Below are 27,884 nucleotides of genomic sequence, written 5' to 3'. Positions count from 1 at the left end.
GTATAATAAACATTTTTAACTATTTTCTGACACTTTGTTGACAAAATGATTAATCGAGAAAATAATCGTCAGATTAATCGATAATGAAGATAATCATTAGTTGCTGCCCTTGTCAGATTACCGTGTTTTATAGCAGCATTAGTTATCAGCAGCAGCCGTCTTAATGGTCCAACAGTGAAGTGTTTTAATCTTTGGCTCCTCTTGATCAGATACTTGTATTCACAGATATTTTGTCCACTGTCCTTATTACCCTCTGTCATAACATTTGTTTTTATTAATCTAAGGCATATAAAATGTAATAAATATGTCTACCTTTCAGCAACCGGGCACTCAGAAGACAATGCCAGAAGTCAAGTCAATATTCAGAGAAGTTCTGCCTAAACAAGGTTTGTACCACAGCAGTGAGCTACTTGGACAGCAGTAGTTACAAACAAAAGGCTGTTTGTGGAGCTCAATACAACAAGTGAACTGTTAAGAAATTTGCAAAAGCTTGCAAAATTAGTCAGTGGGTGCTGTGTGCTCCCTCGTTACAGTCTCTTTTACAGCTAAACACCATTAGCATTGTTGCAATATAATCAAAGTTATTTAGTGAATGAGGCTGATTGACAGCGATGCCACTGGAAAGCAGTGTATTTATAGTTTAATGCCTTTTTTTTGTGGAAAAGCTGTTTAAAGGCTGACCTCCAGATGTGTAACATGTCCAGATGTTCCATGTAGTGAGAACACTCCATCTCTGCCACTAATTGGTAAAAGCTGACCATCAGTGCAACAGAAGTTAAAACATTGGCATGTATTTTAATATGGGTCACTACCAAGAGCATACAGATTATAATAACAAGTGTACAGATGTTAAATCAGCCGCCCTTTAACATCCTGGAGGCACAGGCTACCAGAATGATGCAACCTTTTAGTGGAAAAACAACAAAAATCCAATTTAGTCTTGTGATTATCTTTGCATTAAACCAAATACTAGCTGTATAAATGTGAGTCTTCATATTTGAGTTTACTAATTCCCTTTCGGGCAACATTAACAGGGCAGCTTTCCATGGAAGATGTCCCTACCATGGTTCTGTGTAAGCCAAAACTGCTCCCACTCAAATCCGTCACCCTAGAGAAACTGGAGAAGATGCAGATGGAGGCGCAAGAGGCTGTCAAACAACAGGAACTGGCGATGAAGGAGCAGTTGCAGTAGACGTCCGATGGAGGATTCGCAAGAGCAGTAGCAGTCGAAATGGCTGAGACATTCCTTCAGACGGACACAAACCCAGCGTTTTCAAGTATTTGTAAGGATAGTTAAGTGCAATGTCAAGAGGTCATTGATGTTTGACTTCACGGAGCAGAAGACCTGATAAAGTGAAAGGAGAGTAATCTACTATGTCATTCATAATGATTGGTTAGTTACAAAGACCTGAGTGAATCTTCAGCTGTTTTATTTGTATTGATGTGTCTGTAATTTGGCATAAATGCACATTATTAAATGTCAATCGACAGTTTCCTTGTAGAATGAATGTAGAGCAGAGTGACTAACGTGGGCAGAGCAAGAAGTTTATTTGCAACATGTAGTACTAGTGTGTGTGCTGATATTGTGACATTTCACAAAAACAGTCTTCAATTATTTAATAGTGATTTAATGAACAAACAGGGATCGATACGTGGTACATTTTATACACCAGTATTCCCCACATATAAAAATAAACAATCTAAACACCATTTGTTGAAGTTATCCTGACTGGTATTTGTTTTTGCACTATACTCATGTCTTGTTACCTTCAATAATGACATCTTTGTGTGATTTTAAAGGGTAAAAAGGAAAAAAAAAAAAAAAAAAAGTCAAGCACGGCATAGAAACAGCAGCTAGTGAGGGAGCAAGTATTGCATTTCACAAACATGCTCTCCTTTATTTTATTTTTTTTTTATTCCCCTTTTATAAAGCTCTTGACACAAACCAGTCATCTCTGTACAAACACTGCTTTCTAGAAAACACAAAAGGAGTGGCAGTGAAATCAAGAGAATACTGTACAAAACAACATGGAATGACTGACACTGAGAGGTGTGGCACTTTGAGGGTTAGCTTATGGAAATGTTTATACTGAAACACCTTGGAGAAAGTGATCTACTTCAGTTTCAATCAAAAGTGCAGTTTTGTTTTTGTCTTGTTTTTCTTTAACCCTGCCTCCAATTTCAGAAATGTACATTCGTTTGACTGTTAGGGGAAATTTTGTACCCAACTATTTTGAAAAATATCCAAGTAAAAAAGTAGCTTTATCCTCTTTTCAGGAAATCTGGCACATAAAAAGGACTCCTCAGTAGCTTTCAAGTTTCACAACACCGCCGTCTCCCTCGCTGACAAATCTCTTCCGGCCCCTGACAACAGACAGATCCCGTTAACGAAAACAATAGTTGGGAGACACATCTCATTCTGAGCAGATTGTTAAGTGTGTGTCTGAGAAAACCAGTGGTGTGCACTTACCGGCAAGGACAAAGATCTCTTAACTTTTCATCAATGATTCCCATACTGAAGCTTTTATCAACAAACTGCTCCAGGATGAAGTATGCACGAGGGACATCGATGTTGATTTCAGCGATGTCCATATAAACTCTTTCATAGCCCTGTGAGGGAAATAAAACATTGTCTGTTAAACACCATCTTATAGGACTAGTAAACTAGCTGTTTCTTGGTGAGACGTTTACCTGCAGTGCAAAATTCAAACAGCAGGTGGCACCTTACCCTTCTCATTTGGTCCACAGTAATGATGGAGGACACAGACAGTGACTTGAGTAACTGCTGAACCATTTTGAATGTTTTCTCTCCTTTGGACTCCAACACCATCACTATCGCCTGAGAGCAAATAACAGAAATATTCACAGCCTTGCATCAGAACATTTGTATCAGAACATTTGCTAAATCAAGATATGATGTTTCAAATGATGATGGAGTGGCCTGAAAATATTTTGCAAATATTTAGCTAGGAAAAAAATCTGTTCATCTTAGTTTGAGTTTGTTTTTTTAAATCTCCCTTTTGGCCTCCTGCACAGCTGAATTTGTAAAGGCACACTGAGTTTGGCTTCTCCTGCTTCAAACTTACTTCATAGACAAACTCGTGGTGGAAATGGGGAACCTCCAGATCTCTGAGGCATCTCTCGGCCTCCTTGCTGTCTCCAGACAGGATGTATTCCTTCAGCAGCAGGTTCATCTGACAGGACAGAGAACATGTGATTATATGTGAATTCACCTCTGGCTAGAAATGAGTTTTAAAGCAACAATCAGCCATCACTATTGGGAATTCTTGGATTTCCAGCTGTGTTAAGGCTCTTTAAGCACAATGTATACTTTTGTTTATCATGGTATCACACCCCATATTCTTAGAATTACACCTCAGAAACAGTGTGTCTGCCAGGTGGTGGATCCACTACTAGTCTCCCCTCAGGTCTACTTTATGTGTGACTTTACCTCTTTGATGAGCTGTGTGACGGGTCTCTGGCCCCCGCCTGTGCCCCACTGGTTGTCTATGCGAAGCCCACCCTTACTCATCTTCAGCAGCACTGCTGCCCGGTCTAACGCCGCCCTGGAAGATAAAACAAATCCACACAAAGTGTTTACAAGCATTAACACAAACCTCAAAGTTCAGATTCCCCTGCTATGTCAAACATTTGTTCCTGAAGTGATCCCTCCCTTTATGTTATATTTCATGACATGACAGCCATATATGCAAGAAAGCTTCCGCATGATATTGAGTGAATAACATCTAGCTTTAGCATGCGCAGACGACCTGTTAAAACCCTGATATCATCTGAAGATTTTCACAGTAACAGCATCACACAGGAAACTAAAACCACCAACAGCAGAGCCAAAAATGACAAACCTTGTGTATTCACAGTCAACTCTGCCTTTGTAGCCCTCGATGTAGCTCTTGGACAATATTTGGTCACTAACGGCGCGTGCGATGAACTGGCCCACCAACTGGAAAACAAACACACAAAGAGGTAAATAAAAAAAAAAAAAAAAAAGTAAACAAACCAAAACAAGTTGAGTTTAGCACAGTCACATAGAAACTTGATTGTTCTGTCTGCTGATCATAAAGCAGGTTCCCTTGTTTAAAATAAGGAAGTCAAATGTTCACAAATGACACATGAAGGACCTTTAAAGTATTTCTTCAATCTGAGAATACATTTATACTTTTTTTTTTAATTACAAGTCAATAATGCTTATTTTTTTATTTTATTCCATCACTTCAGCAGGAAACAGATTAAAGTTTGTTATATAGCAACACTCCTTTAAAAAGGTCAAAGTAGTATAAGCTGAAACAAATGAGTATTTAATATTTTCTGCAAAAATCAAATAAACTAGAAAGAACCTAAAACAACACTGTTACACATAACTGTGTCATAAAAGGCCCCTGAAATCACTGACATGCCAGATGACTCACAGCGGCCACGGGCGTATGTGTGTGTGTGTGTGCGTGTGTGCGTGTATATGTGTGTTTGTTTACAGTAGTGTGAGCACATGATTTGGGGAAACGAAAGAGCTGGCTTTGCTCTTCTGGCCTCCACAAAGCCTGCGCTCATCACTGACTATTGTTCCTCTACAGACAAGAGGCAGCTCCGTCTCATCGGACCAGTTGCTGTGGCTAGACTGGCAGGCACATGAGGAAGAAAAGAAAGTGTGTGTGTGAGAAAGTGAGAAAGAGAAAGTGAGGGGGCGGGAGGGGAAGAGGTGGTGGTGGTGGTGGTGGTGGTGGTGGTGGTGGGTGGGTGGGGGGCAGGGTAGAGTCATAATGCCCCTTTAAACTCACAGAGATCGGCGAGAGTGAGAAAGAAATGACCGGTGAAAGAAAGGAGGGGGTGTGTGTGGGGGAGAGGACGACGAATAACCCTTTGAGCGTCCTGTGCTGAGCTTGCATTTAGCGAGTGCAGACAGACAATGGGCAGAGATCTCATGTCTGTGCTGGCTGAAAAGGAAAGAGCTCACACACACACACACGCACACACACACACACACACACCAAGCCACAGTGTTGTCCCCCTGCGCTCCACCGCATAACGTGTCAAGGTTTAACAAAAGCACACCCAACACTCGCACAGACACCAGACTTTCAGCTGAGCGTTTACTGTAATGGGCCTGTCAAATAGAAGTCAGAGTTTTGAAGATCAGTTTGTTAAAATGTTCTAGATGGCAATAAAAAGTAAAAAAAAAAGAAACTTGAGAGAGAAAGAACATGATATGGATTTACTCTAGCTCCAGGGGCTCACTTTTTTTTTTTAAATATTGTGTGCATTACATCTGGAAACTCTACCAGAGCAAATGACCTATTTCCTCTAGCAAACAAGGGTGTCTGTCACTTCACTGCATCCATCCTTGAACCTCTTTCAACAAACTGCATCATATTTCAGATTCAAGTTAAATCAAAAGTCTTAATCCTGAATTCTACAATTTATATACAAGCACCACAACATACAGGTTACACTCAATAAAGTCGCTAATCCGCACTCGTTTCCAGACTCACCTGCGGGGCTCCGGGTGTGTCCAGGACCAGATCGGGGAGCTCTCGAAGGAGTTTATCGAAGGACTTTTCCATGTCGCCGCAGAACAGAACGGGTCCGCACAGATCAGCCAGCAGTCTGGAGGTGAGCTCCCGGTGGCTGGCTTTGGCCTCCAGGGCCAGTGACACAGCCAGTGAGGGCACCTCGCACCGCATGGGCCCCAGGTTCAGCTCCGCAAGCAGCTCCTGGATGTGGAGAGAAACAGTGATGTTAGATGTCTTTATGCTTGTGTTTCTTGTCTTTCAACTTGTATTATTTTTACAGCACTTTGTAAGACGTAGATTTTTTTTTTTTTGCTGATGCACATAAGCCAAATTTAGGTCAGGTCATTTCCTACATAGTCTTTCAGTACTTACAGCTACTTCATTTGTGTCTCCGTGTTCAAAGTACTCTTGCACGATGGGGGTGACAGTCTTCTCGAAGTCCCTCTCATCCAGCGGGGGGACCACAGTCTCATACACACAGTTTTCCTGTCATAACACACAAATCACATTTCAGGTCTACTGTTTGATGAATAAATAAGAATTCCACACCTGTTGGTATATATATATTACTATATCAGACATTTATATTCACAGTAAATGACTCATTTGTAGTGCAACACCTTACTAAAGGCATCTTTGTTATTTCATCCACCAGCAAGACAAAATATTATAAACACCTTACAATATAATGAGGTTTAGACATTTAAATTACAATCAACACAACAAAAACAGAAATTTAACAGTATAATCTATGTATGAACATATAGAAGGTTGAGATTAAATTAAATTATACTTGATCGTGATATTTCAGACACTCCGTGCATAGTGCAGATGCAGACCGTCAACTCTCTAGTCAGTACCTGAGCTTCGTCGTAGTTGGGGTCTTTCTCATCTACCTCCTCTGGTCCATAAACTTCACCAGATCGGCCCCACACACCTTTACCTCCAGCCCCACCTGCGGACGAAGGTCAGACATGATGTTAGACATCATATCTGATGACATCAGACTCACTTATGTTGAGGCAATATGGCAAAAAAAAGCAAAGACATGAGCAGTGTTACTTTCAAAAGACGTAGTGGCCGACATATCTCGGTTTACCTGTAACATGAGCTGTTTTTGTAAAAAGCAGCTAATAGTTCATGGTTACTGTGGAGAGAAACGTTTTTTTTCTAAAAAAGCTTTTAGCCGATTTCCCTCCTTATGAGCAACTTCAACCTCAAACACTCAGTGAAAGATGAGACTAGTCCCAGACGAATTTTCAGGATTTGCACATTAAAAGCTTGACATGCTGTGAGAGGGTCGGTACCCCACCAGTTATTTTGTCGCCCTGAGATCTCAACATCATCTGAGATATACAGGTTGTTTCGAGTATGCTTGATATTTTCATCGTTAGCCTTGTAGTGTCAAGTGTGTCTGATTTGCGAGTGTGTGTACTGTTCTGATGTCAAGAGGGAAAAAACTGTCCAGAAAAGTGAGATGTGTTTGGACAAAAAAAAAACTACACTGAGTGTGCAGGTGAGTTCAGTTTACAAACTGTTTCCAAGCACGACTTCTCAGATGGTTCTGTGTAACAAACCATCTGGCGCGTTGGGTTAATTTTGCCTTGTAAAAAGGTACAAACATGGAATGGGAGGTCGCTGTTGTTCCGCCAATAAGCCGGCAGCGGAAGTAGTCACATCGCTGGATCAATGTGTGTAAAAGGGACAGCCGGCATTCTGGGACGGGGCTGTGGCGTTCTGATGACGTGTTATGTGTGCGATCCGCCACTGGGGGATTTAAAAAAAAAAAACAACAACAACATGTTTTTACCGTGCATAGCAACGTTGCTTGCGTTTGAGGAGTGGTATAAATGTGTGCAGGCTAGCAAAAGCACCTCAACACTCAGTTCACCCGCCTTTATTGTTTAGAAAGCAATGTGTGAATGTTATACGTCACACTATACGTCGACACTGTTGTGTTACACGCCAAACTTCTGATTTCAGAATGCCAGCATACTGTGAGGCCGCATTATGCCGGCTTTGTTTGGTTTTGTGCAAAAAAGCAAAGGCAGCATAATGACATGTCTTCTTTACTGCAATATTGCAGGACCTCTGTATAAAAGGGGCCTTTGTATTTTGCCAAAGTTGTTGCTAACTTAACGCCCTTCACTTTAATCAGCAGGTGGCAAGCAAGACAAAGGAACTTGATGGTCTTGATGAGTTGTAGCATATTTTTTCACTGACAAATAACCTAAACTGTACACACACTGCACTGCTACGTTCACAGCTATACTGCTAACTTCATACAGTCTGCTCTGGTTGCCAGCTTCACCATCACGCACGCTCTTGCTCTCTCTGTCGACTGCACACTCGCTATGCACACAACCTAGACACTGAGCTATCCTTTAAAAAGGAGCGACGCTACTTGTATAACACCGATCGACCCGACCGACCCACCCTTACCCCCCAAAAATATTTCTCCTCGTAGGTGACCTATTTTGATCTCAAAATAGCCAAATTTCATTGAAAGTTGAGGAGTTTGCATCTCTGACAAATGCACTACTTTGTCATGTGGATTATCATCTGTGTGTAATCTGTACCAACAGACCTAACATGCAGTGATATAATCCCTCTATTCGGGGAGGTGACGCGTTTGTTCATGTTACACAAACAAACATCTGGTGGGTCTGAGGTCAGCACCAACAGATTGCAGACAGTTTAAGAAGCCCTACACCAAAGCAGCTTGTGTGATGAGCTTTAAAACCTCCATTAGTCCCACCCAGTATGTGGCATATGACATCCCACTATATTTAGCACTGCCCCCATTGGTTGTGCGAATACATCCCACTTCATTTGCCATACAAAACTGCAATGCATGAACTTTTAATGTAGGGTAGCTCGGAGCTCAAATTACAGGGCTCCACTGGCGTGGCAGTTCTGTTATGCAACCAGAAAAAATGGACGGACACTGTGCCAAAAGAAACTACACTTGCTCCAGTTCCACTGCCCATGGGAAGAGCAAAGTGACTGAGCTGTACTTCAGTCTGGGGGGGACATACAAGTAGGTGTCACATACTGACATCATTGAGTGACAGCTGGACTATCAGACCATGTGGACTCTTACAAAAATCTGATCTACTTCTATGTTTGTGATGTGTCGGTGTTATTTATAAAAGACAGTTAGGGACAAAGACTTCTCCTCAGAGGAGTCAGAGGAGCTATCTTTGGAGTGATATATAAATTGGATAAGATATCACAGTAAACTATTATGTAACATTTTCAGCTGAATGCCTAATGCTGTTATCAGTGGAGCCACAGACAATAATATAGTCCTTATCCACAGCTATCACTGTGCTCTGGCACACATAACAAACTGAACTCAAACTAAGGACAAGCAAACGTTCTATAAACCTCATGAGAGTAACTTTGAACTCAATTTCCCTTCAAATAAAATCCATCTTTGTAGCCACTCATAGTCGTCTAAAAGGCCACATATTTATGTCACATCCTGTGCATTGATAGATTAGCATTTACATAAACAACTTTTGGTACAAACAAATGTTGTCGATGACCCAGCCAGTTTACATGCTAATTGGTTTATGGCTCCTCGATGGAAAACTACCAGGTGACAACAACAGTAGGTCACACCCTAATGTAGGTCTTCCCTTTGAAGCATTAGGCAATGACACAGCAGGGGCTCTTTGATCAACTTTTACACATCTGTGATAATGACCAATAAACCCCTCAATATTACTGACACATTTCTTTCGATCTTGTTGGTATCACAATGTTACATAACGTAACGTTATCATGACACCGTCGTGTCAATAAAACCGCACTTCATTCATTTAAATCTTCTTACCTTTCTTTGGCAGGCCTCTGCCTTTGCCCAGTCGAGACTTTCTGTCCAGCAGCTTGCTCTTGGGGCTGGTGGGTGCAGCCGAGGTTCCCCTGACCACATCCCCGTTATCGCTGAGGGAGTCCCCCCTGCCAGAGTCCCTGGAGGAGTTCTTTCTCAGCCTCCTCTTGGCCTTCGCCTTGAGACGTGCCTCGTGGATGCTGTTGCTAGACGAGGACAGCCAGTTGCCATTGATCTCATTGTTGATGTTCTTGTTGGCGATAACCGCTCTGCCGTTGTCTTCATCTCCAGACACAAAGGAGTCACTCAGGTCCTCAGCCTCTGTTAGATTACAAGGAAGAATGGGGGGAGAGTTGGTTGGAGTTTTTTGTTATCGTCATCAATATGTCCCAGAACAAATCAAAACACAGCTGCATTGTTTCAATTTGTCCTGAGAAGAACACATGAAACTACAAGAGCTGACACTTATAGCACATTATCTGTAATCAACTTTTTATTTTTATGTATTTATTTTACATATAAATACAGTAAACTGTGTACCCAACTTCTATTTACAGTCACCACCTAGATGTAGGATGAGTGAAATTCATATCAAATTCAACATCATCACTAAACCTGCAGGCAGTGCAAGAAAATAAGCAACCAACCACTTCCGCATGAAAAAGTCCCTGTGCCCCTCATCAGTCTCAGCTGATGAAGCAGTTACATGGCTGCGACACACACACACACACACACACTCACACTCACACACAGACACACACTCACCAACAGGGTTTGCGTTCAGCCAGGCCTCGCAGTCGGTTGCCATGTTTTACAACAGAAAATAGATTTTGCAGCGTGCAAACAAAGGAATTTCAAAGGTTACCTGCAATGTTGAAGAAGAAACAGGACATTTTATATGCAGACATGCATTGAAAACATGCCCAGACATGCTGCGACAGCAACAGCTCCCCCTCCCCCTATTCATTCAAAGTCACAGTGTTGATAAACAATGGCTAACGTTACGTTAACTTCAATGTTCGCTGTCAGGGGAAACAGCTGCGTCAAAAAAAGACCAAACTCAAGAGTATCTAACGTTAACTGCAACAATAAAACATCCAAAAGTCCGATGTAAAATCAATAGCTGCTGTTTAGTTTGTTTAATCGTGATTACACATCGCTGACTCGCTATTTATTTGCCGTGGAGACGTCAGTAAAGACTAAAAAGAGACCGCACACAGTCCGCTAGCTCGGTGGACATGTTTAGCTACATCTCGGTCAATCCTTTACAACGCTGTCAAATAAAATATGCGTTTTCATCTCCCTTGTTCTGTCGACTAAATAACTCACAATTAAATCACTGACCGTCTGTTGTTGTGTCCTAGCTCCAAACTCTGACACGAACACTGTTGTTTTTTGTTTTATCTACCCAGCAACGCAGGCACGTAGCTCAGTGTTTTCCTTATCTGATTGGCTGAGGGGAGGGAGTTTTAAAAGAAAGAACCAATGAAAATGCAACACGGGATTTTCTTCTCGCATTTTCTGTGGAGTCTTTGTTGTCTTATAAAGTGCTGCCTCCTATCTGTAGTGTTGTGCCACAGCACTTTTCTATTTTGGGACACTGCTGCTGTAATGAATTACAGCATACTAGGTAATTAATGACGATGATGATGTTGACAGTGGTGGAAAGTAACGAAGTACATCTACTCAGGTCCTGAACTTAAGTACAGTTTTGAGGTACTTGTACTTTGGGTATTTCCATTTGATGCTACTTTATACTTCCCCTCCACTACATTTCAAAGGGACATTTTGTACTTTCCACTCCACTACATTTATTTGACAGCTTTAGTTGCTTTTCAGATGAAGATTTGACACAATGGATAATATAAGAAGTTTTTAAAATACAACACATTGTTAAAGATGAAACCAGTGGTTTCCAACCTTTTTAGCTTTTGACGTCTTACAAAAAGCAGTGTGTAGTCGGGGTCACATTTCAGATGTCTATGAGTTGTTAACAGCTCCACCAAATAGTGATTTTTCCCTCTAAACTTCTCACATGGTTTCATTTCAGTAAATGTTCAAATGATCCAATATTTCACCAAAAATCAAAGATTAGAGAAAAAGTCCAAAAACTGAAAACAGATTTGTGTATCAGAACTTTGTTTTTTCTTCTTTCCTCTCCCATTGATCATCTCACGACCCCTCAGATTTATCTGCTGACCCTTTGGAGGGGCCTGACCCCCAGGTTGGGAACCACTGGACTAAACTAGTTAACTGTATATAAAGTAGTTGAAACTAGCTCCACCTCCAGCAGCTACAACAGTAACATGCTGCTCTAACACTGATGCTTCACTATTAATAATCTAATGATGTCATATATAATAATATATCAGTCAGAGGGACCAAACCACTACTTTTACTGCAATACTTTAACTACATCAAGCTCATAGTACTTTTACTTAAGTAGGATTTTTCATGCAGGACTTTCACTTGTAATGGAGTATTTTTACATTGCTGTATTGGTACTTTTACTTAAGTAAATGATCTGAATACTTCTTCCACCTGATGACGATGATGATTTATTAACTCTGTCAAAATAATCAGAATTTATTCATCTGATTGAAGTTGGTTAACCATCCAGAACATTATGTTCACTTAAGAACATTATGTTGTGTAAACCTGCTGTGTGAGTAAACACACTAAATGTATGAATGCAAATGCATGGCATTTATAATAAAAAGGAGCAATAATTTTGGACTGGACTAGTGTCACTCGTCTAGACAAACACAAAGTATTGAAACTCAATTTTACACTTTTGCTTTAGCACCTTAAGTTTTTTTTTTGCCTCAACACTTGGGGGAGCCCTTTTACAACAGTCCCATTCAAAGTCCTCTCATCAAGAAAATGGATGGATGGAGCACAGTATGTACCCTGACTGTGTGGATACCATTACACCACAATATGTTCTCTGGAAATATATTGTTCAGTTGAGAAAAGCAGAAGTACATGTTGAAACCAATCCCAGGCTCCATTACATGATTTGTATATTTTAATTAGATAAGAGGCAACTCCTTCCAAATATTTGAAATGTTTATTCAAGTTTTTTTGCATCGAAAAAAAAATCATATGAAAAGTTCGTCAAAGAAAACAACACTGTCACTGATGTCACAGGATCAGTATTCACAGTATACAAAAACAGAGTCTATCTAGATAATCCCTCTGAAACAAATCACTGTAACATGAAAAACTGCATGTTTAACTCTGATAAATTAAACACATGGTCCAGTTTAAGGTCTTTAATATTTAAGGCATTATATATGTTGGCAAATATGACTGGGATTGTCTCATAAATTAAATCAAACATAAAATCTAAAGACAGTAAAAATATTTTGCATAGTTGCATCATTATTAATCCAAATGATTTCACCTGACAGACAATAATATCGTGCACAAACAGGCACAGGATGAAAAACAAAACAGCAAAAGCCTTTAAAGGCTCCAATTATCAATGAAAATGTAAATGTTGTGTACTGAGTTATACACTGAAATCTGTTCAACAAACACAACAAACCTGAGAATCTGCCTCAGTTTTTATTTTACTGAGTAAAAACATTCCTTGGCACAAGTTTCAAGTCATTTTTTTAGCTGAAAATGTATCATTGTTACTTGGACAATGTACAGACCAAATTCAAAATGAGGTTTTTCTCATGAGAATAACCAATTTAAACCCATCAAATGGACTAACAAAGCCCATATTGTATAAGTTTGTCTTCTAATTATTATTGCATAATTTAAAATACATCTCAAATCCAATAAAAGAACACATTTGTTTTATCACACACAATCCAATAGAATAAACTGTAAGAAAATTGATAAACCAAAAAAAAACAACAAAAAAAACATGGCAATTAAATATTGCAGCCTCACTATACATTACACTTCAGGTATGTACAACATTGAGAGCATTTATGGCTGGCAGTATCATTCTAGATATTCAAGCATCCCTTTTACCAAAATATCAAAACCAGTGCAATTGTCCACGTACTCCAGCTTCCATGTGTCACACTATCCATGTCGTCCACAGCTTTGCACCAAGAGCACATGTACATGAATCTTCTGTTGTTCGCTGTAGATGTCAGAGGTCGAGCTGACGTCAAGGTGTAGCTGAGGGTTCAGCGAGTGCACCTGACAGACTCTCCTCTGCTAGCTGGGACAGGTATTTCTGCGGATGAGTGGAAGAAAAAAAAAGTTAATTTATAACCCGAAATGTGTTAAAACCAAAGCTAAGACCTCTGTGATGGTAATTTGTTACATTTAATCTTTTCAGGCAGCTTCACTGTAATAATATATACTATTTTCAGGACATGCAAGTAGCATGATGATAAATATCAGAGCTGTACACAAACAACCCTCTGGTTGGAGGTGAGGGTATGAATTTTCAGAGATACTCAATAATTTAATCAGAATGTGTTTTAGTGTAAAAATCGTTATTTGCAACAAGTGTGCATTGGTCTAAATACTCTCTCAGATGTTTTACACATATAAAATTATGAAGGGACACATTAATACATTTGAATTTGTTGTAATTATGCACATTAGAATTTCTTTGTTGCACAATTCCTCCTAAATTAGATCGAAGCCTAATAAATATCTGTAAATTAACACATGCTGTACTTCTCTTTAGAAACAGAAATAAATCCACAACAACAAAAAATATTGAGTGAACTACATTAAAGTTTATGTAAACAATAAGTAAAGTAAAATAAAATCTAATCTAATCCGTAAATGAAATCTGTGGCCAATATAAAAGTTCAAAAGCTAAAATAGAACTATTAGACACAAGACACACATAGACACACAGAGCTTTGACAGACAGCACAACTGTTTAAAACATTTTTTTCCTCCATGGAATGTAATCCATCAAATGTTCGGGAATCGTCTCTCTGCTGGCTTGCCTCAGCTGTGCGAGAGAAATGCAAGATGGCTCGTTGCTGAATGGCCAATAATCAGAAACCTAATACAGTTTCAAGTGTATATGCAGTGTTTATGTTTGTGTGTCTGTGCATGTACCTGTGTTTGTTCTAGGATGTATGTGAACATATCGCTGAATAGATCTGTCTTTGTGTTTGACCATCAGGCCGCCTTTTAGTCATTGGAAATAAGTTCCATTTGTTTTGTCCAACAGTCAAAAGCCCACACATTCAATTTACATTCCTCAAATATGAGAAACTGGAACCAGAGGATTTTTGGCATTTTAGCTTGATAAATGACATAAAAAGTTAATCAATTATCAAAATTGAGTGTTTAACTAAATGTTTTAGTACTATTGTGCCTATTGTTGAACTACAATCGAGCAAGAAAAGAGTTAAATATGCAAAATTAAATATCTATGCTGCTCCACAGTATCGGTGGGTGAAGTAACAAGTCAACATAGGCGCTTATAAAACAACAAAATAATTTATTTTTCAAATATATCAGCTCATTAAATGCAGATAACAAAATGTTTAGAAGATATGACTAAAGAATGATACACTGGGTGGTACAGTGCATCACTGAGGCTCGCGCTAATTTGACCCTCATGTCGACATAAGTCAAACATTTTCACTGTCTGTTGCTGCCCTGTTTAGAAAACACCATATTTAAGTCACATTTAACGTAAGAGTTAACCCCAAAATAAGAAAAACATATTACAAAAGGCAAAGAAGTGTATAATAATAGAAATAAAGAGATTACTCACAAACCCGACACCAGGTAGTATAATCTCATGAATCTGAACAGACTACGCTGACTGACTGTAGACCCCAATACCCTCGTTACAGTGGAGCGTGCAGTCATCCAGGTTTGAACTTTTGATAATACATTTGCTGTTGCAAATTTAGTGACCGTTTGCACAGGGAGACATACGATATCTGTGTATACGTGCATACCCGCACGTATGTGCACACACACTGTCAAACATACACACTGCACCTCAGCGAGGGTCAACAGGTTCGCATGATTCGGGGAAGGAAGACTGAATGAAATATTGACGTGTCTAATTGCAGATTATTGTCTTATTCCTCTTTGTCATAATCATCATCAATCGTTATCACCTGAGGGACTGGTACTGTCACCATGTAATGTGTACCTGTAGGTTCCTGTAGTGTACGGTGCTGCGGCAGTGAGTCGTTTTTGCAGTCTCCTCACTTGTGTAGAACAGTCCACAAAGTTTACAGTAGAAGCCGGTCCTTGGCACAATGAACTCCACTCCTATTAGACAGGGAACATGATCATTAGAGAACAGCAAATCCCACAAATCAGCACTTGACGGGTGAAGGTTCACACATCTTAGTTTGAACTCTTTAAGTAAACCCAAGTTTTGAAAGTTAAAATTACCAGTAGGCTGAATAATGTGACCTGTCTGGGTACTTCAACACAGCACTGTTCTGCTACATTTCAATCACAGCATAAACGGGGCCAATTTGATTAATTGAAGGCCATTTTGATTAATGAAAAATGTATTTAAATGTATTTATTTTTTCTTTTCTTTCAAAATGTTTTATGTCACTCAGAAATAAAATACCATGCAAAAGGGAGTCTATACAGTGAGAAACGTCACAAATTAACAGCCAGATGTTCTGTGTCTGACAAAAACAACCCCTTCAAAACCCAGAAATCATGAGATTTGAAGTAAGTAAACTGCACAAGTGTCCAATTCAAAACCGCAGTTTTTTTATTTTCCACGGTGTTATGAATTAGCCTTCAAACCATCTGGGAGTCAAAGCAGTACAGCCTAAAAAGATCTGACTGCATAACAGCAATGTTAAATCAGTTCTGCTGTACGGCTCAGAATGCTGGCGAGTGGTTGAGAGTGACATGAGAAAAAGATCAATGCATTCCACAATGGTTGTCTCCGGAAGACATGTTGCATCTGTTGGGCTGAGAGGATCTCCCATGAGGACCTGTATAAAAACACAAACTGTCACAACGTAGTGCTGGAAACTAAAACATCGACGGCTCCAATGGCTTGGACATGTCCTCAGAATGGACCAGGACCACATTCCTAAAGTAGCCTTGAGATGGACTCCACCTGGAAAGAGGAAACAAGGGAGGCCAAAAACAACCTGGCAGAGAACTGTGACCTCAGAACTGAAAACGGCTAATCTAACTTGGAGCGAGGCACAACATGCTGCACAGGATGGGACCAGCTGGCAGCAGATACCCGCAGCCTTATATTCCACAGGGAACGAAGAGGATTAAGTACGATTTAGAGAGGATGAGAGACTTTTCTCTAACTTTATGGTTTCTGCCGATGAGATGTATATACTTCTGAATCAAAACGTTACCTAGTGCATCTTTAAAGCACCTGAATCAGCGATGTAACTGACTCCCAAAAAGTATTCAACTAAAATTATACAATGATTAAAAAATATTACAAAGTAAAAAAAAATTTGCACTTTAATTAAGACCTTTAAAACACACTTCTCAGACACCAGAAAAGGTGACTAACAAGGTACATCTCTAGAGATGAGAAACAAAAACACATATCTATATCACACAGTGGGTGAAAATGAAAAATCTACAAAACAGCAACAACAACCAGTCACTGATCAGTGTTAAATTTGTCTCGGCTATGCTATTGTTGGACAAAGTTTGCTCTAGACGAACACACCAACTATTGAGGCATCATACAACAGAAATAGCCACATAGCTCATGGCACACACAGCTCTTGTGTCTGTACTGTGGTCTTTTGTTGCCACGCTGCACCCGGGCTTATGTAAGACTATGCAGCAGGCCCAACACTGGCCATGTGCTTGGCCGTGTCATTCCAGCCCTAATGATAATATAAATACTCGTCTCTCAGGGGTGCATTTCACAACCAGCTCGCCGAGGTCAGCAAGTGGCCAAGCAATTCCAGTCAATTAGAGTGCTAATGGTACAGGTTGTCAGTGCACTTATTAATGGTGTACATGATAACAATTAGCTTTGGGACTAAACCCACAGGCTCAAGACTCCATGAACTTGTGTCTGTGAGGACAATTAAATATACACCAGTTCAAGGACTCTTAGAGTGGGTTTGATCCAGAGAGACCTGATCAAATCTGTTTTATGTAAACTGTTATTTGCTAACAAAATAAGAACCATGAATACATTCTGCATTCTGATATCCTCAGTGATTTTATCTGTTCTCAGTTTACTTTGAAACAGAGTGGTGATAAAACGTGTGATGCTTACCCAAAGGGATGCTGTGTTCACTGACAGCCTTGTCTTGCTCTCGAGATGATGAGGGGGCCTCAGTCTCTATGAGATGCATATAAATTATGAGAAAGGCAAGAAGTACAAAATCTCCCTAAAAATGATGCTTGCTTTTATCTAACAATGTATCTTTAGTAATAAGTGTAGGACACTAAAGAAGAAAAAAAGGTTTGCAACAGTTCCTGTTGTCCAATGTGGAAATATGGAAATCTGTATAGTTTAAAGGAAGATTTGAAGTTAAGATGCTTCATGAAACTGAACACTGGATTTTATGAGTTTCTTCTGCAGTAATCTCTCTTATGAAAAGTACCTTTTTTAAGAATGCCATCTTTGTCTTGCGTCTCATTAGTGATTGTTTCCATGGCTTGTCCTACTTCCTGGGTCTTGCTCTCCTCTGATACTCTGTGATTTTCCACTGGTGCTTCTAATGGCCCACTATTTGTTACTTTGTCTTTGTCCTCTAAACATGTCTCCTCCAGTGCAGCCTTGAACTCCTCACTGGGGAAGTCATTAAGATTAGTAACTGGTGGTTCAGAAATCACTGGAGTGAGTTTCTCTTCTTCAGGCCTAGTTGCAGTTACAACATTCCCTGCTTTCTCGGTTACAGACGTTTCTGGCTGGTCTCCAGCATCCCCACATGACTTTTCTTGGTTAGACTTCTCTTTAGATGCCTCTTGCACCTCCAGTGAGGAGGTAGGTGTCGGCTCTTCCACTGCTTCTTTTTCTGCAGACTCTTTCGGGGAGGAGGTATACTCTTCCAGCTCGGGAAGGTCTGGCTCAATGATGGAGTCGTCTTCTCCTCCCACTTCATCGACAGTGACCAGTTCCTCCATGTTCTTAGGATACCAGCACTCTTCATCAGTGTCATCACCACTTTCCCACTCCTTCTCCTAAGGAAATGGATCAAGAAAAGAGCTGTTAATACATTACTAAACATGTTTGCAGTTAACCTGGTTCCAAATGTTCCCTTCAAAAACGCAGTTCTGAGTTTGAATGCTGAATGATTATCAAAATGTGTTACTTACAGCATTTCTATCTTTACTACATTCAGTAGTATCTTTTGGCTTATTGCTTCTCTGAGGTGAAACAGATTTTTCTTTAGACTGGCGATCCTAAGAAAGGAAATGACTTAGCAGCAGGAAGGATGTGGCACATATGAAGCAGGTACACCACAGTAATGTACATTTACAGAATTTATGTTACTCACAGTATTTTCAGAAGCAGTGTCTCTCTCATGTCTCTCAATGTTGGTGTGCCTCCTGCTTGCCTTTTTGCTCCTTGCCCTGCCTGGTGAACTCTGCTTCTTGTCTTCTGGTGTTCTGCGAAGTGGCTCATCAGTCATCTCATACTCTGAATGCCTCAACCTACTGTGGTAGTCACCACCGTCCCTCCTCTTTGACTTGGTATCATGTCTTTGGTATGAAGGTTTGGGCGGTTTGTCTGACTTGTACATTTGTTCTTTCATGTAGAAGTCATCCTCCATGTTCCTGTAAGAGTTGAAGGACATGCCTTGAGGGCTGCCTCGTGGGTACCAGTCTCTGTTGCCCCTCATCCCTTCATCTCCTCCTCCGCCACTTCCCCCCCTCTCATCTGCAGATCTCGAGCTGATGTAATCCAAGGGTTTTTGGTATGCCTTCCGACGGTCAGCCACCCTTCCGTTGGGCCGATCGTCATCCACGCCGCTCCCATTCCGCCATGGGTCATCCCTCTCCCTTTCATCCTCACCCCTTCTCAAGTGTGACGACCAGTCCCAAGAGCCCCGGCGGGGCCCGAGGCCATTGTTGCCTCTCTCTGGACCCCTGCATTGAGCCCCCTGGGGGCTGTGTGCTGAGCTGCATGATGTAAAACTAGGGCTGTGTGAACGAGGACTCAGGGAGCGGCTGATGGGGCTGCGGGAGCGAGCTCTCTCTGGCATGTAGCTGGAGGAAGATGAAAGGAAGATTACATGAAGGAATCTTCTGAAGCTGAACTCTGTGTTGTAATTTTTGAGATCAGAAAACTGGTTACATTTAAATCTTTCACATTTTCATCACTGAATTTCCATTTTGCAGACAAATGAAAAGTTGCCTTACTGCTCAAGTTCTTGTATTTCATCCCTTTCCCGCTGAGAGTTGATATCCTGGATGATCGATTGAACATCTTTACCTGGTTTCTATACAGAGAAGAAATTTAAGTTTAGTAATTGGCTAACAGTCTATAACCCACTGCTTACTTTGTCTTTCAGTCTCACCTTTAGTTGCAGTTCCTTGTACCTCTTAGACATTCGAATAAGAAGTTTCTGATTGTTAATCATAGCTGGAGTCAGTTGGTAGTATTGAACCATAGCCTGAGCTGCTTCGACGTATGCCATCTCCAGAAATGCCTGATGGGAGAAACGAAAATTAAATAATAATACCTCTCTGACAGTTATATAGTCTTTCTGTCAGGACATCTCCAAAAACGTATTTTCATCTGGACTGGACGAAAGTGGAGCTTTGAAAATCACAAGGTAATTACAAGGTGATTACAAGGTAATCACAAGATATCACATTTCATTACCTAATAAATCACCAGGACAGTTGCTTTAGTCCTTGTAACTAATACCATGATTTTAGTATGAATGCTTTCAATTTGATAGGGGTGATATTAATGTTGCAGTTCAGTTCTGATAACTGAAACCTTAGAGCCTGAGTGAGCTGTCATGCACCGGTTGTTAAACAGCCAGTAAGTCATGACAATGTACATGATATCACATAACAGCTGTAGGAGAGAAAAGATGTTGATTAACATAAAAATGCACATAGATAATTTGTTGATTTGCATTTTGACACATTTGTTTCAAGAGAAAAAAGATCATAAGATCAATGTCTTTTTTGGAGATCATCAGGACTGAAATCTGTGCAAACACAAAAAGACTTTTAGGTCATTTTGCAATTAAATCAAGGTAGTATGCAATTAAACATGCTGCTATTGGTTAAAAGTTTGACAAGCAGCTCTACTTTAATAACCCATGCACAAAAATGCCAAAATAAAGTAGATGACTTTGACCTTGCATGCTATATGGTGCTTATTTCAAAGATCGATGTTAATCCTCTTGAACTAATGCACTCATTATAACAAACATTTAATGTGTATGCATTTTATAACGGTGTGCAACCGACCAAGTTAATTTGAAAATGAAAATATTGATTGATAATAATTTTATTATACCTGGTGGGTAGAACGCATGAGGATGTAGTTGGTGACTTTGCCAAAGGGCAGTCCCAGGTTGATGACATCGTTCTCTGTGCAGCTGCCTTCAGGGAGGTTGCAGATGTGAACGACTCGCCCTGCAGTGGCCTTTCGGGGTGGAAAGGGCTGAAAATAATAATTTAAAAAAACACAATATTTAAACATCTATGAATAGTGTTTCAAACATCACACAGAACAGTGGCAAAAATCTTTTAAAAGATCTGAAAACAAAAAGCATTTAATTCAACATTGATATATTTTACCAGCATTCAGACACACACTTGTGCCAAACCAGAATCAACATAACTTCATTGTGCATAATTCCTTGAACACCATGAGCAATATATAGTGAGCCGGGTTTTGGTCAGAGTTAGTGTCTATGTGCAAACCTGCCAACAACATAATGAGGACAGAACCTCTAAGATGCTCTTTACACACAGGTTTGATAGTGATCTTCTCATCTCACTGTGGGCTTGATAGCAAAAAGAACCAAAATGAGTGTTCCTTTCAACAGTCTGTCTGGCATACCAGGGTCAAGGTTACTGCAGGAAACTAGTCTGTCTAACATCAATCTAACACTATCACACAGGATGTCATGTAATTTCCCCTTCTTGATACAGCCCACCTCACTGGCTCTATTAATAGTTCTTTGGCAGAAGTGTGGCAGCGATAATGAAAGTTTTCTTGTTTGGATTACAGACTTGTCAGCTGACTGCCCCCAGACATTTCAGACATTTGACACAAATCCCTCTAGACTGCCAAGTATATTGACCTGCATTTCTCAGCGCTCTTTTGTCTTTCCTGTTTTGTCATTTTGAAAAAGACTGCTCACGACACACTCAGCAGTACACTGTATAATGCTTTATGACTCATTTTCCAATAAGTGGTTGTTACAGGTTTCTTAACCGCTGTCGCTGTCCAAAGCAGGGGCTGGCAATTAATAGAACTGAGATCTTAAGAAGCTCAATAAAGATAAACCAAAGACCAGGCTCCACAACAGTGGAGACTTGGGTGTAAAAGGAAACAGGAGTCCGTGATAAAGAGTAATATGCACTTTCTCCACTTTTCTGATAAGCTACATATCCCCTTTTAGTGGTCATTTCACTGTCCCCATGTGTTCCCATTAATGATTTACCAACTATAGAGCACTGCTTTAAAAACACAAAGACAAGTACCGCTGATTGAGCTGTTCTGTCCATATATTCATCATCAAACTAGCTGGAGGACATATCTTTTGACATCTCATGTTCCTTCAACATCATTGCGGAAAGCAGTTGTAAATTCAGCTTGTTATATCACGGAGTCTTATTTCTGCAACCATTGTGCTGCAACTGCAATTTTTCCAACACCCCTCCTCCTCTTCCTGCCTTTCTGGCTGGCAGACCTGACAGACAGTTCCATGTGTGGGACAGACTAGGGTCCTAATTCCTCCCCGCACCAGCAGCCAGGGTCTCTGTTTTTACAGGGAATTTGTTCAGGGAAAACCCAACACTAACATACACTTCACACTGGGTCTAATAGCTGTGAAGGATAGTATGTATAGTGAGTAGTAAGAAACTTTTACAATCTCAAAGTATCTTTACTATGCATGTCTTCACATAATCAGAAGCAAGTGTATCAGTATTCAAAACATACATAAAGTACCATTTATGTATGAATGACAAAATCCTGATTGATGACTCGAAACAAAAAATGTCATTAATAAGCTCAGTAAACAGCTAAATTCCACTCTTACATAAACTTTTAAATGGGTATTTTTTACCTGTGACACAACAGTTCTATTGTTTGGATATTCAACATTTGTGAGCTGTACTTTTTATTGATTATGTAGTAAGTTAGTAAGTAAGTAAGAAGTAAAAATAATGTTTGCGCATACTCTATTTCCTCAAATAAAAGATGGTAGTCAGTTAAAAGCTGGGTCTCAGATAATGGCCAGGGGTGAGGTCGACACGAACAAATAAAGGCCGGCCCCAAAAACAAGGGTGGATAATCTCTCGGTGCCTGTTATATAATGTGCATACCAGTTAAGCATAAATAGTAATTAACTGGATGTAACCCCAGTTCTATGAGCTCATGCGTAGCCCTCTAACCGACAGTCACAGAGAGGGGAGGGGGACAGAACTCAAGTGCTAGATTTATTGTTCCACATGTTGTAGTAAGTGGATTACCTGTAGTGCAGTGACACAAATATAACAGAGCAAACGGAAGCAGATCAGAAAACAAGGAGGCTTCGTACTAAAATATGAGCAAATATGCTTATCAAATGGAGGGAATTATAAATAAAGGCCTCTCTTTAATATAAGCCTGCTTCCAATAAAGGCCTGGTACCCTCTGCAGTTGAAGTAAATAAAGGCCCCGGCCACTATTTGAGGAAGTACGTATTACAAATTGTGGAAAGACTATACTACAGTTCATACAACCCAACCAAAAGAGTATCTCCCAAAGGTGGATTACTGGATTTCTATGCAACTACTTAAAGCAACATTAAAATAACAGCTTTAAAATCATTTTGATGGTACATTGACTTGTAATAGGGAGAATGGCGCCTCTTTCACTCTCACTCTGTGCACCAAACCCCTGTTGTTGCACTATGTAACTTGGATCGGGGGATCGTACTTGGGTACGATCGCGAGAAATAGTAGTTGCTTCAGTTCTAAGTACGTGTGGATGAGTCATCAGCTAATAAGCAACAGATGATTCGCCTGATGAGCCCTTTGGTGAATTACAATCACTTGTTATCTCACCAATATGTAACTATATCGTTGTCAACAGAACTAAGATACATACTAACAGCCACCAGACTGTATTTTCCACGGTGTGTGAAGATGATGTGGATTGTAACATAAGTCAGTCAGTATAACGCTAGCGGTTAGCAAATACATTTTAGCACACAGTTGCTGTGGGCTCAGATGTTGGCGATCACAGAAATAAGATCAGCCAAAAGTACAGCGAGAGATGTCACAACAGTAACCCCGTGCTGCTAGTGTAGACCACAAGTGTAGCATGAGCAGCACGTTTAGCAGAGCAGCAGCAGCAGTGAGTGCTCTGTCTGTGTGTCTACACAGGAGGCATTCAGTGTGTACACCCACAGACGGAGCACTCACTGCTGCTCTGCTAAACGTGCTGCTCACTCTATGCTTACAGTCTAGACACGGCATAACTATAGAAGTCTGTTCCCCTTCAAATAGTTTTCCCTTTTGTGCAGTACCGTAGCCTCACTGCTCAGATATCAACAGAATTAAATACACCAGCGTCCTATAATTATCACTTGTGACAGCAGAGGCCGCTGTTGCTGCTGCTCAGCAGAAGTTACATAGTCTCGCTTTAATGCTTTTTGGCCAGCAAGCTGACATTAACAGCTTCAGATACAAGAGTGATAATTCTATTAACAGCTCCATGCCACGGCCACTGCTGCCACCAGAATACATAAAGGTCAATGCAGGTTGGGCTCAATAAACAGATCCAGAAATAGGCTGTTTATGTCCTTGGAATATTAGAGAGAACAAGAGTCTTGGTTGTTGCTCTCTTCACTCATTGGTGTTTGACTTGTAAAATGTCGTCTGTGTCTGAAATCCCAGACAGTTTGACCACAGTATTGATATCACTGTCAAGGTTGGCTCGAGCTCCGAACAGTAGCTGTGACCACAAACCAACAGTAAAGATGATGATACGCCATGTCAGTGACTACTCCCAAAGAATGCACCATATGTAGTATGAGTACCTCCTTAAAGTAGTAGAATTTGCAAATGAAAGTTTGAATGAAAGTAACAACAATGAAAAAAAAGGATAGCTGGAAATGTTTGACTTCGCATTAATGACAACCTATATTCAGTTTCAGAAGAATTTTCCTTTAAAACAACACTTTAGCTAAAAAACGTCACACTTTAAGGTTTTGAATCATCCATACAAAGTAAAACATTTACTGTTACCAGAGTTTAATAATGAAAAAATACAACTATAGTCACACCAAAGACAATTAGCCTGGTCAGCTCCAAATGTTTGTCAAAAATATACCTTGTGTAATTAAACCCTTGTTGAGTATATTAGTTTCTCTACAATGTAGGTGTTATTACACCCCTAAATGTTACTTTTCAAATGTCACTTTAAATTTAGCCAAAAGAAAACAATTATGAAAAAATGAAGCAATTTTCCTTTAAATATATTTTTCCATAAAATTTCTGCTGAGACTATTTTCTCCCTACACTACAGACCACATTCAGCAGAGGTAATGGCTTTACCTTCCACAGTGTGTTCAGCCATATGTTCTGTAGCTGGAAACTTCACACTCACTTTGGCCGACCGAACTAGCGCCAAATGGTATAAGGGATAACAACTATTTCACACAGCACTTTCCTGTTTTCACTGACAGCTGACATGCTGACTGATACTAGCTGGAATCTCTCCAAAGGACATGGCTGTTTATTTGTACAAAGCAGGATCCATGTTGGAGAATCCGGGGAGATGGTCAGTCTGGTTTCACAGTTTCTCCCCACGTTCCTACACAGAGCGCTCGCATGCCAATCCCTCGGATCATTTTACTAGTCTCTCACCAGTCTGAAACATTACACCCCTAGGCAGGGGGTCTTAAGGTCTGTGCCCCTAACAGCAGTTAGCTGTAATCCCGTGTTTATCTCTGTTTGAGTTCTGTTTTCACATGAAGCTACTGTGTTACTTCAAGGTGGGCTGCTGGACACTGGAAAACTAAGGACTACTGTGTATGTGCAAGCATGCATGTGAATATGCTTGTATGTGTGTACATGCACATCTAAGTACAAGTTAGAGTAATTGTTTCTTTTTTCTTTATTTTAGTCAAATACTAAATTTAACTTAAATTTCATCTCAATTTTACTACCAAAAATGTTCTTTTTCTTATGATTTTTCTACAAATGTTAAATTTGTTTTCCTTTCAATTTTCACACGTACACACAGAAAAAACCTTAATACTTCAACTTCATATTTAGTTTGCAAATGATCGTTGCATGTGTTTGTGTGTGTGCTCTCTGTTCAACGCAGGACTTTAAAAACAGTAAAATCCCACCTGTTCTGCTTAGACAGGTGTGTGTTTATAGCAACTAACATTAGCTCATGTAACACAGCCTATAAATATTTTCCCACTGATACAATAAAACTCTTTGTCAATAGCCACCCAATGAAGCATATGACTTTCACATCACTGACTCCCAGGCTCCGGTTAAATAGGCTCCCCTGGCAATGACGGAAAGAACAAATGGCTGATATAAAAAAGCAGAGTTACGCAAATTTGATGTTGAATGGAAGAAGCGGTTTTACAGTGTAACGGATGTAATTTAAACATCATGGGCTCAGAAACCAGAACAGCCGACCTCCATAAAGGAATTCTTACAATTCATACAATTTCTTGTAATTCTTTTGTTCCACAATCTAGTTTATAGTTTATACTTTTCCCTAGACAAACCAGTTTTTTACTTTACCACTGCACTTTAATCTTTTCTTTTTGCTTTTCTTATTTTATCCATATAAATGTTTGTATTATTTATTTACTTTCTCTCTTTAGGTTTCTTTACAAAATGTACAGCATTGCATGATTATGTAAAAAGTACACTTTGTACCTTAAGTTTAAATAATCCATTGAAAAATGACTAACATAAATAAACATATAAACTGTAAGTGACAAGAATCACGATTCTGCAGATGTCCAAAAAAAACTGTTGTAACTTCTGTAAGAGTTAAGTGAAAGTAGTCCAACTTAATTGCTTTATTTCAGTTCTCAGCTGAATTTTTTTTTTAACTCTCAAAACTTTGTTTTAAATTGATGTTATTAATGTTGTAATATTAAAACCCCATAATGTCCACAGATAACAAATATGTCAGGGAAAAATTAAATATAGGGAAATATGTTTATAAATTGATTCTGAAAATGTTTTATTTAATATAGTAGTGTAACACTGAAAAATGGCATCTTACGTTTGAATAGTGTAAGAATGATATACTGTAGCTTCATTTAGGAGTTGGTACAAGTAGCTAGATACATGTTATTCAATGTATCTTTTTTGGACATTAAATATTAAATGTAACCTTAAATTTAAGGTTTTCTTAATCTTAAATTTAAGGTTTGAAAAACAAACTGCAGGGAAATATTCAGCTAAACCACATAATGTATACACTGTGTACATAGACCTGGCCCGTGGCATAGGCAGCATAGGCGAATGCTCGGGGCGCCGTCCATCCATAGAGGCACCCCAAATGAGGGAAGAAAAAAAATTCAAAATGTTAAACTTTTACTATTTTTTTTACTGATACTATTATTTTTGAAATATTACAAAAAAGCCCACAACATAACTACATAGCATAGCCTATAGCCTATAGCCAGCATCCCCCCCCCCCCCCCAACCCCCCCGACTCTTAGTTAGACTTACCTGATTGTGGGGGATGGGCGAGTTTAGTTTAGTGAGTAACACTAGCCCCTCTTACACAGCCTGTTCAAGGTGGGAACACTGCACCTTTATTCTGTATAAAAGGGACAGCTGGCACGATGGGACAGGGAGCTGACGCTGATGTGTTACACGTCTCGCCTCTGGATCCAAAACGCCAGCATGCCATGTAAAAGCGCACACAAGGACGGCATTATACTGGCTTTGAATGGTCCAGTGTAAAAAAGCAAAGGCAGCTAAATGACGGATCTTCTTTACAGCTATAATAGGGGATCTCTGTATAAAAGAGCCTTCTGACTGTGAAACGTGTTACGATTGACATCAGTAGCCTAATTCAAATATATCATGTCAAAAGACCAAAGCCCCAGAGGTAACATCAGTTACTCCCACCTTACATTTATTAGGGAAAGTTGGCAAGACTATTCAGGTGTTTGGGGAATAACCTACAACATAATTTTGAGAAATACACTTTTTCTTTTAAGTGTGGTGCTGCTGCACAAACCATCCACTGTCTGCCTCAAGAAACCAGACACACATTTTTACTGACATCTTAGTCTAGTTAGCCGACGGTATTCCTGCTTCTAATAGTCAATTAAAATGCTTTTCTTTTTCCATCCCCTTTTGTAATTAACAGTTGTAAGCCTTGCAATTTCATTATCGATTAGTCTTAAATGTATAGCAAACAG

The 27,884-nt window shown here is 39.8% G+C and overlaps 2 protein-coding genes across 4 annotated transcripts in view; both read right to left on the bottom strand.

Moving 5' to 3' along the window:
* Nucleotides 1–1,612: 1,612 nt before the first annotated feature.
* pdcd4b (programmed cell death 4b) lies at nt 1,613–10,822 on the bottom strand. 3 transcript variants are annotated; one of them, XM_044345931.1, is made up of 12 exons: nt 10,708–10,822; nt 10,129–10,228; nt 9,367–9,684; nt 6,386–6,480; nt 5,898–6,011; nt 5,505–5,726; nt 3,864–3,961; nt 3,452–3,566; nt 3,087–3,194; nt 2,729–2,839; nt 2,471–2,610; nt 1,613–2,364 (listed from the first exon to the last, which is right to left on the bottom strand). In XM_044345931.1, the coding sequence occupies exons 2-12, from the start codon at nt 10,169–10,171 to the stop codon at nt 2,304–2,306; spliced, it is 1,425 nt and encodes a 474-aa protein (XP_044201866.1). In that variant the 5' UTR covers nt 10,172–10,228; nt 10,708–10,822; the 3' UTR covers nt 1,613–2,303. The 3 variants fall into 3 exon arrangements, with proteins under 3 accessions (XP_044201866.1, XP_044201867.1, XP_044201868.1); XM_044345932.1 differs by having other exon boundaries at nt 10,693–10,786; XM_044345933.1 differs by lacking the exons at nt 10,129–10,228; nt 10,708–10,822 and adding an exon at nt 10,229–10,334.
* A 1,801-nt stretch (nt 10,823–12,623) lies between these two features.
* rbm20 (RNA binding motif protein 20) overlaps nt 12,624–27,884 on the bottom strand; it is a 56,872-nt gene continuing 41,611 nt past the window's right edge. The window contains exons 6-14 of the mRNA XM_044345927.1: nt 20,768–20,914; nt 19,809–19,940; nt 19,651–19,730; nt 18,786–19,497; nt 18,604–18,690; nt 17,889–18,468; nt 17,558–17,623; nt 15,470–15,591; nt 12,624–13,564 (exon numbers count right to left, since the gene is read on the bottom strand). Of these exons, the coding sequence (XP_044201862.1) occupies nt 13,496–13,564; nt 15,470–15,591; nt 17,558–17,623; nt 17,889–18,468; nt 18,604–18,690; nt 18,786–19,497; nt 19,651–19,730; nt 19,809–19,940; nt 20,768–20,914 (1,995 nt within the window). The 3' untranslated portion in view covers nt 12,624–13,495. The remainder of the gene's footprint in view (nt 13,565–15,469; nt 15,592–17,557; nt 17,624–17,888; nt 18,469–18,603; nt 18,691–18,785; nt 19,498–19,650; nt 19,731–19,808; nt 19,941–20,767; nt 20,915–27,884) is intronic.

This window comes from Thunnus albacares, chromosome 3 (genome assembly GCF_914725855.1).
Source record: "Thunnus albacares chromosome 3, fThuAlb1.1, whole genome shotgun sequence".
NCBI lineage: Eukaryota > Metazoa > Chordata > Actinopteri > Scombriformes > Scombridae > Thunnus > Thunnus albacares.
This window is presented reverse-complemented; position numbering and strand designations above follow the sequence as displayed.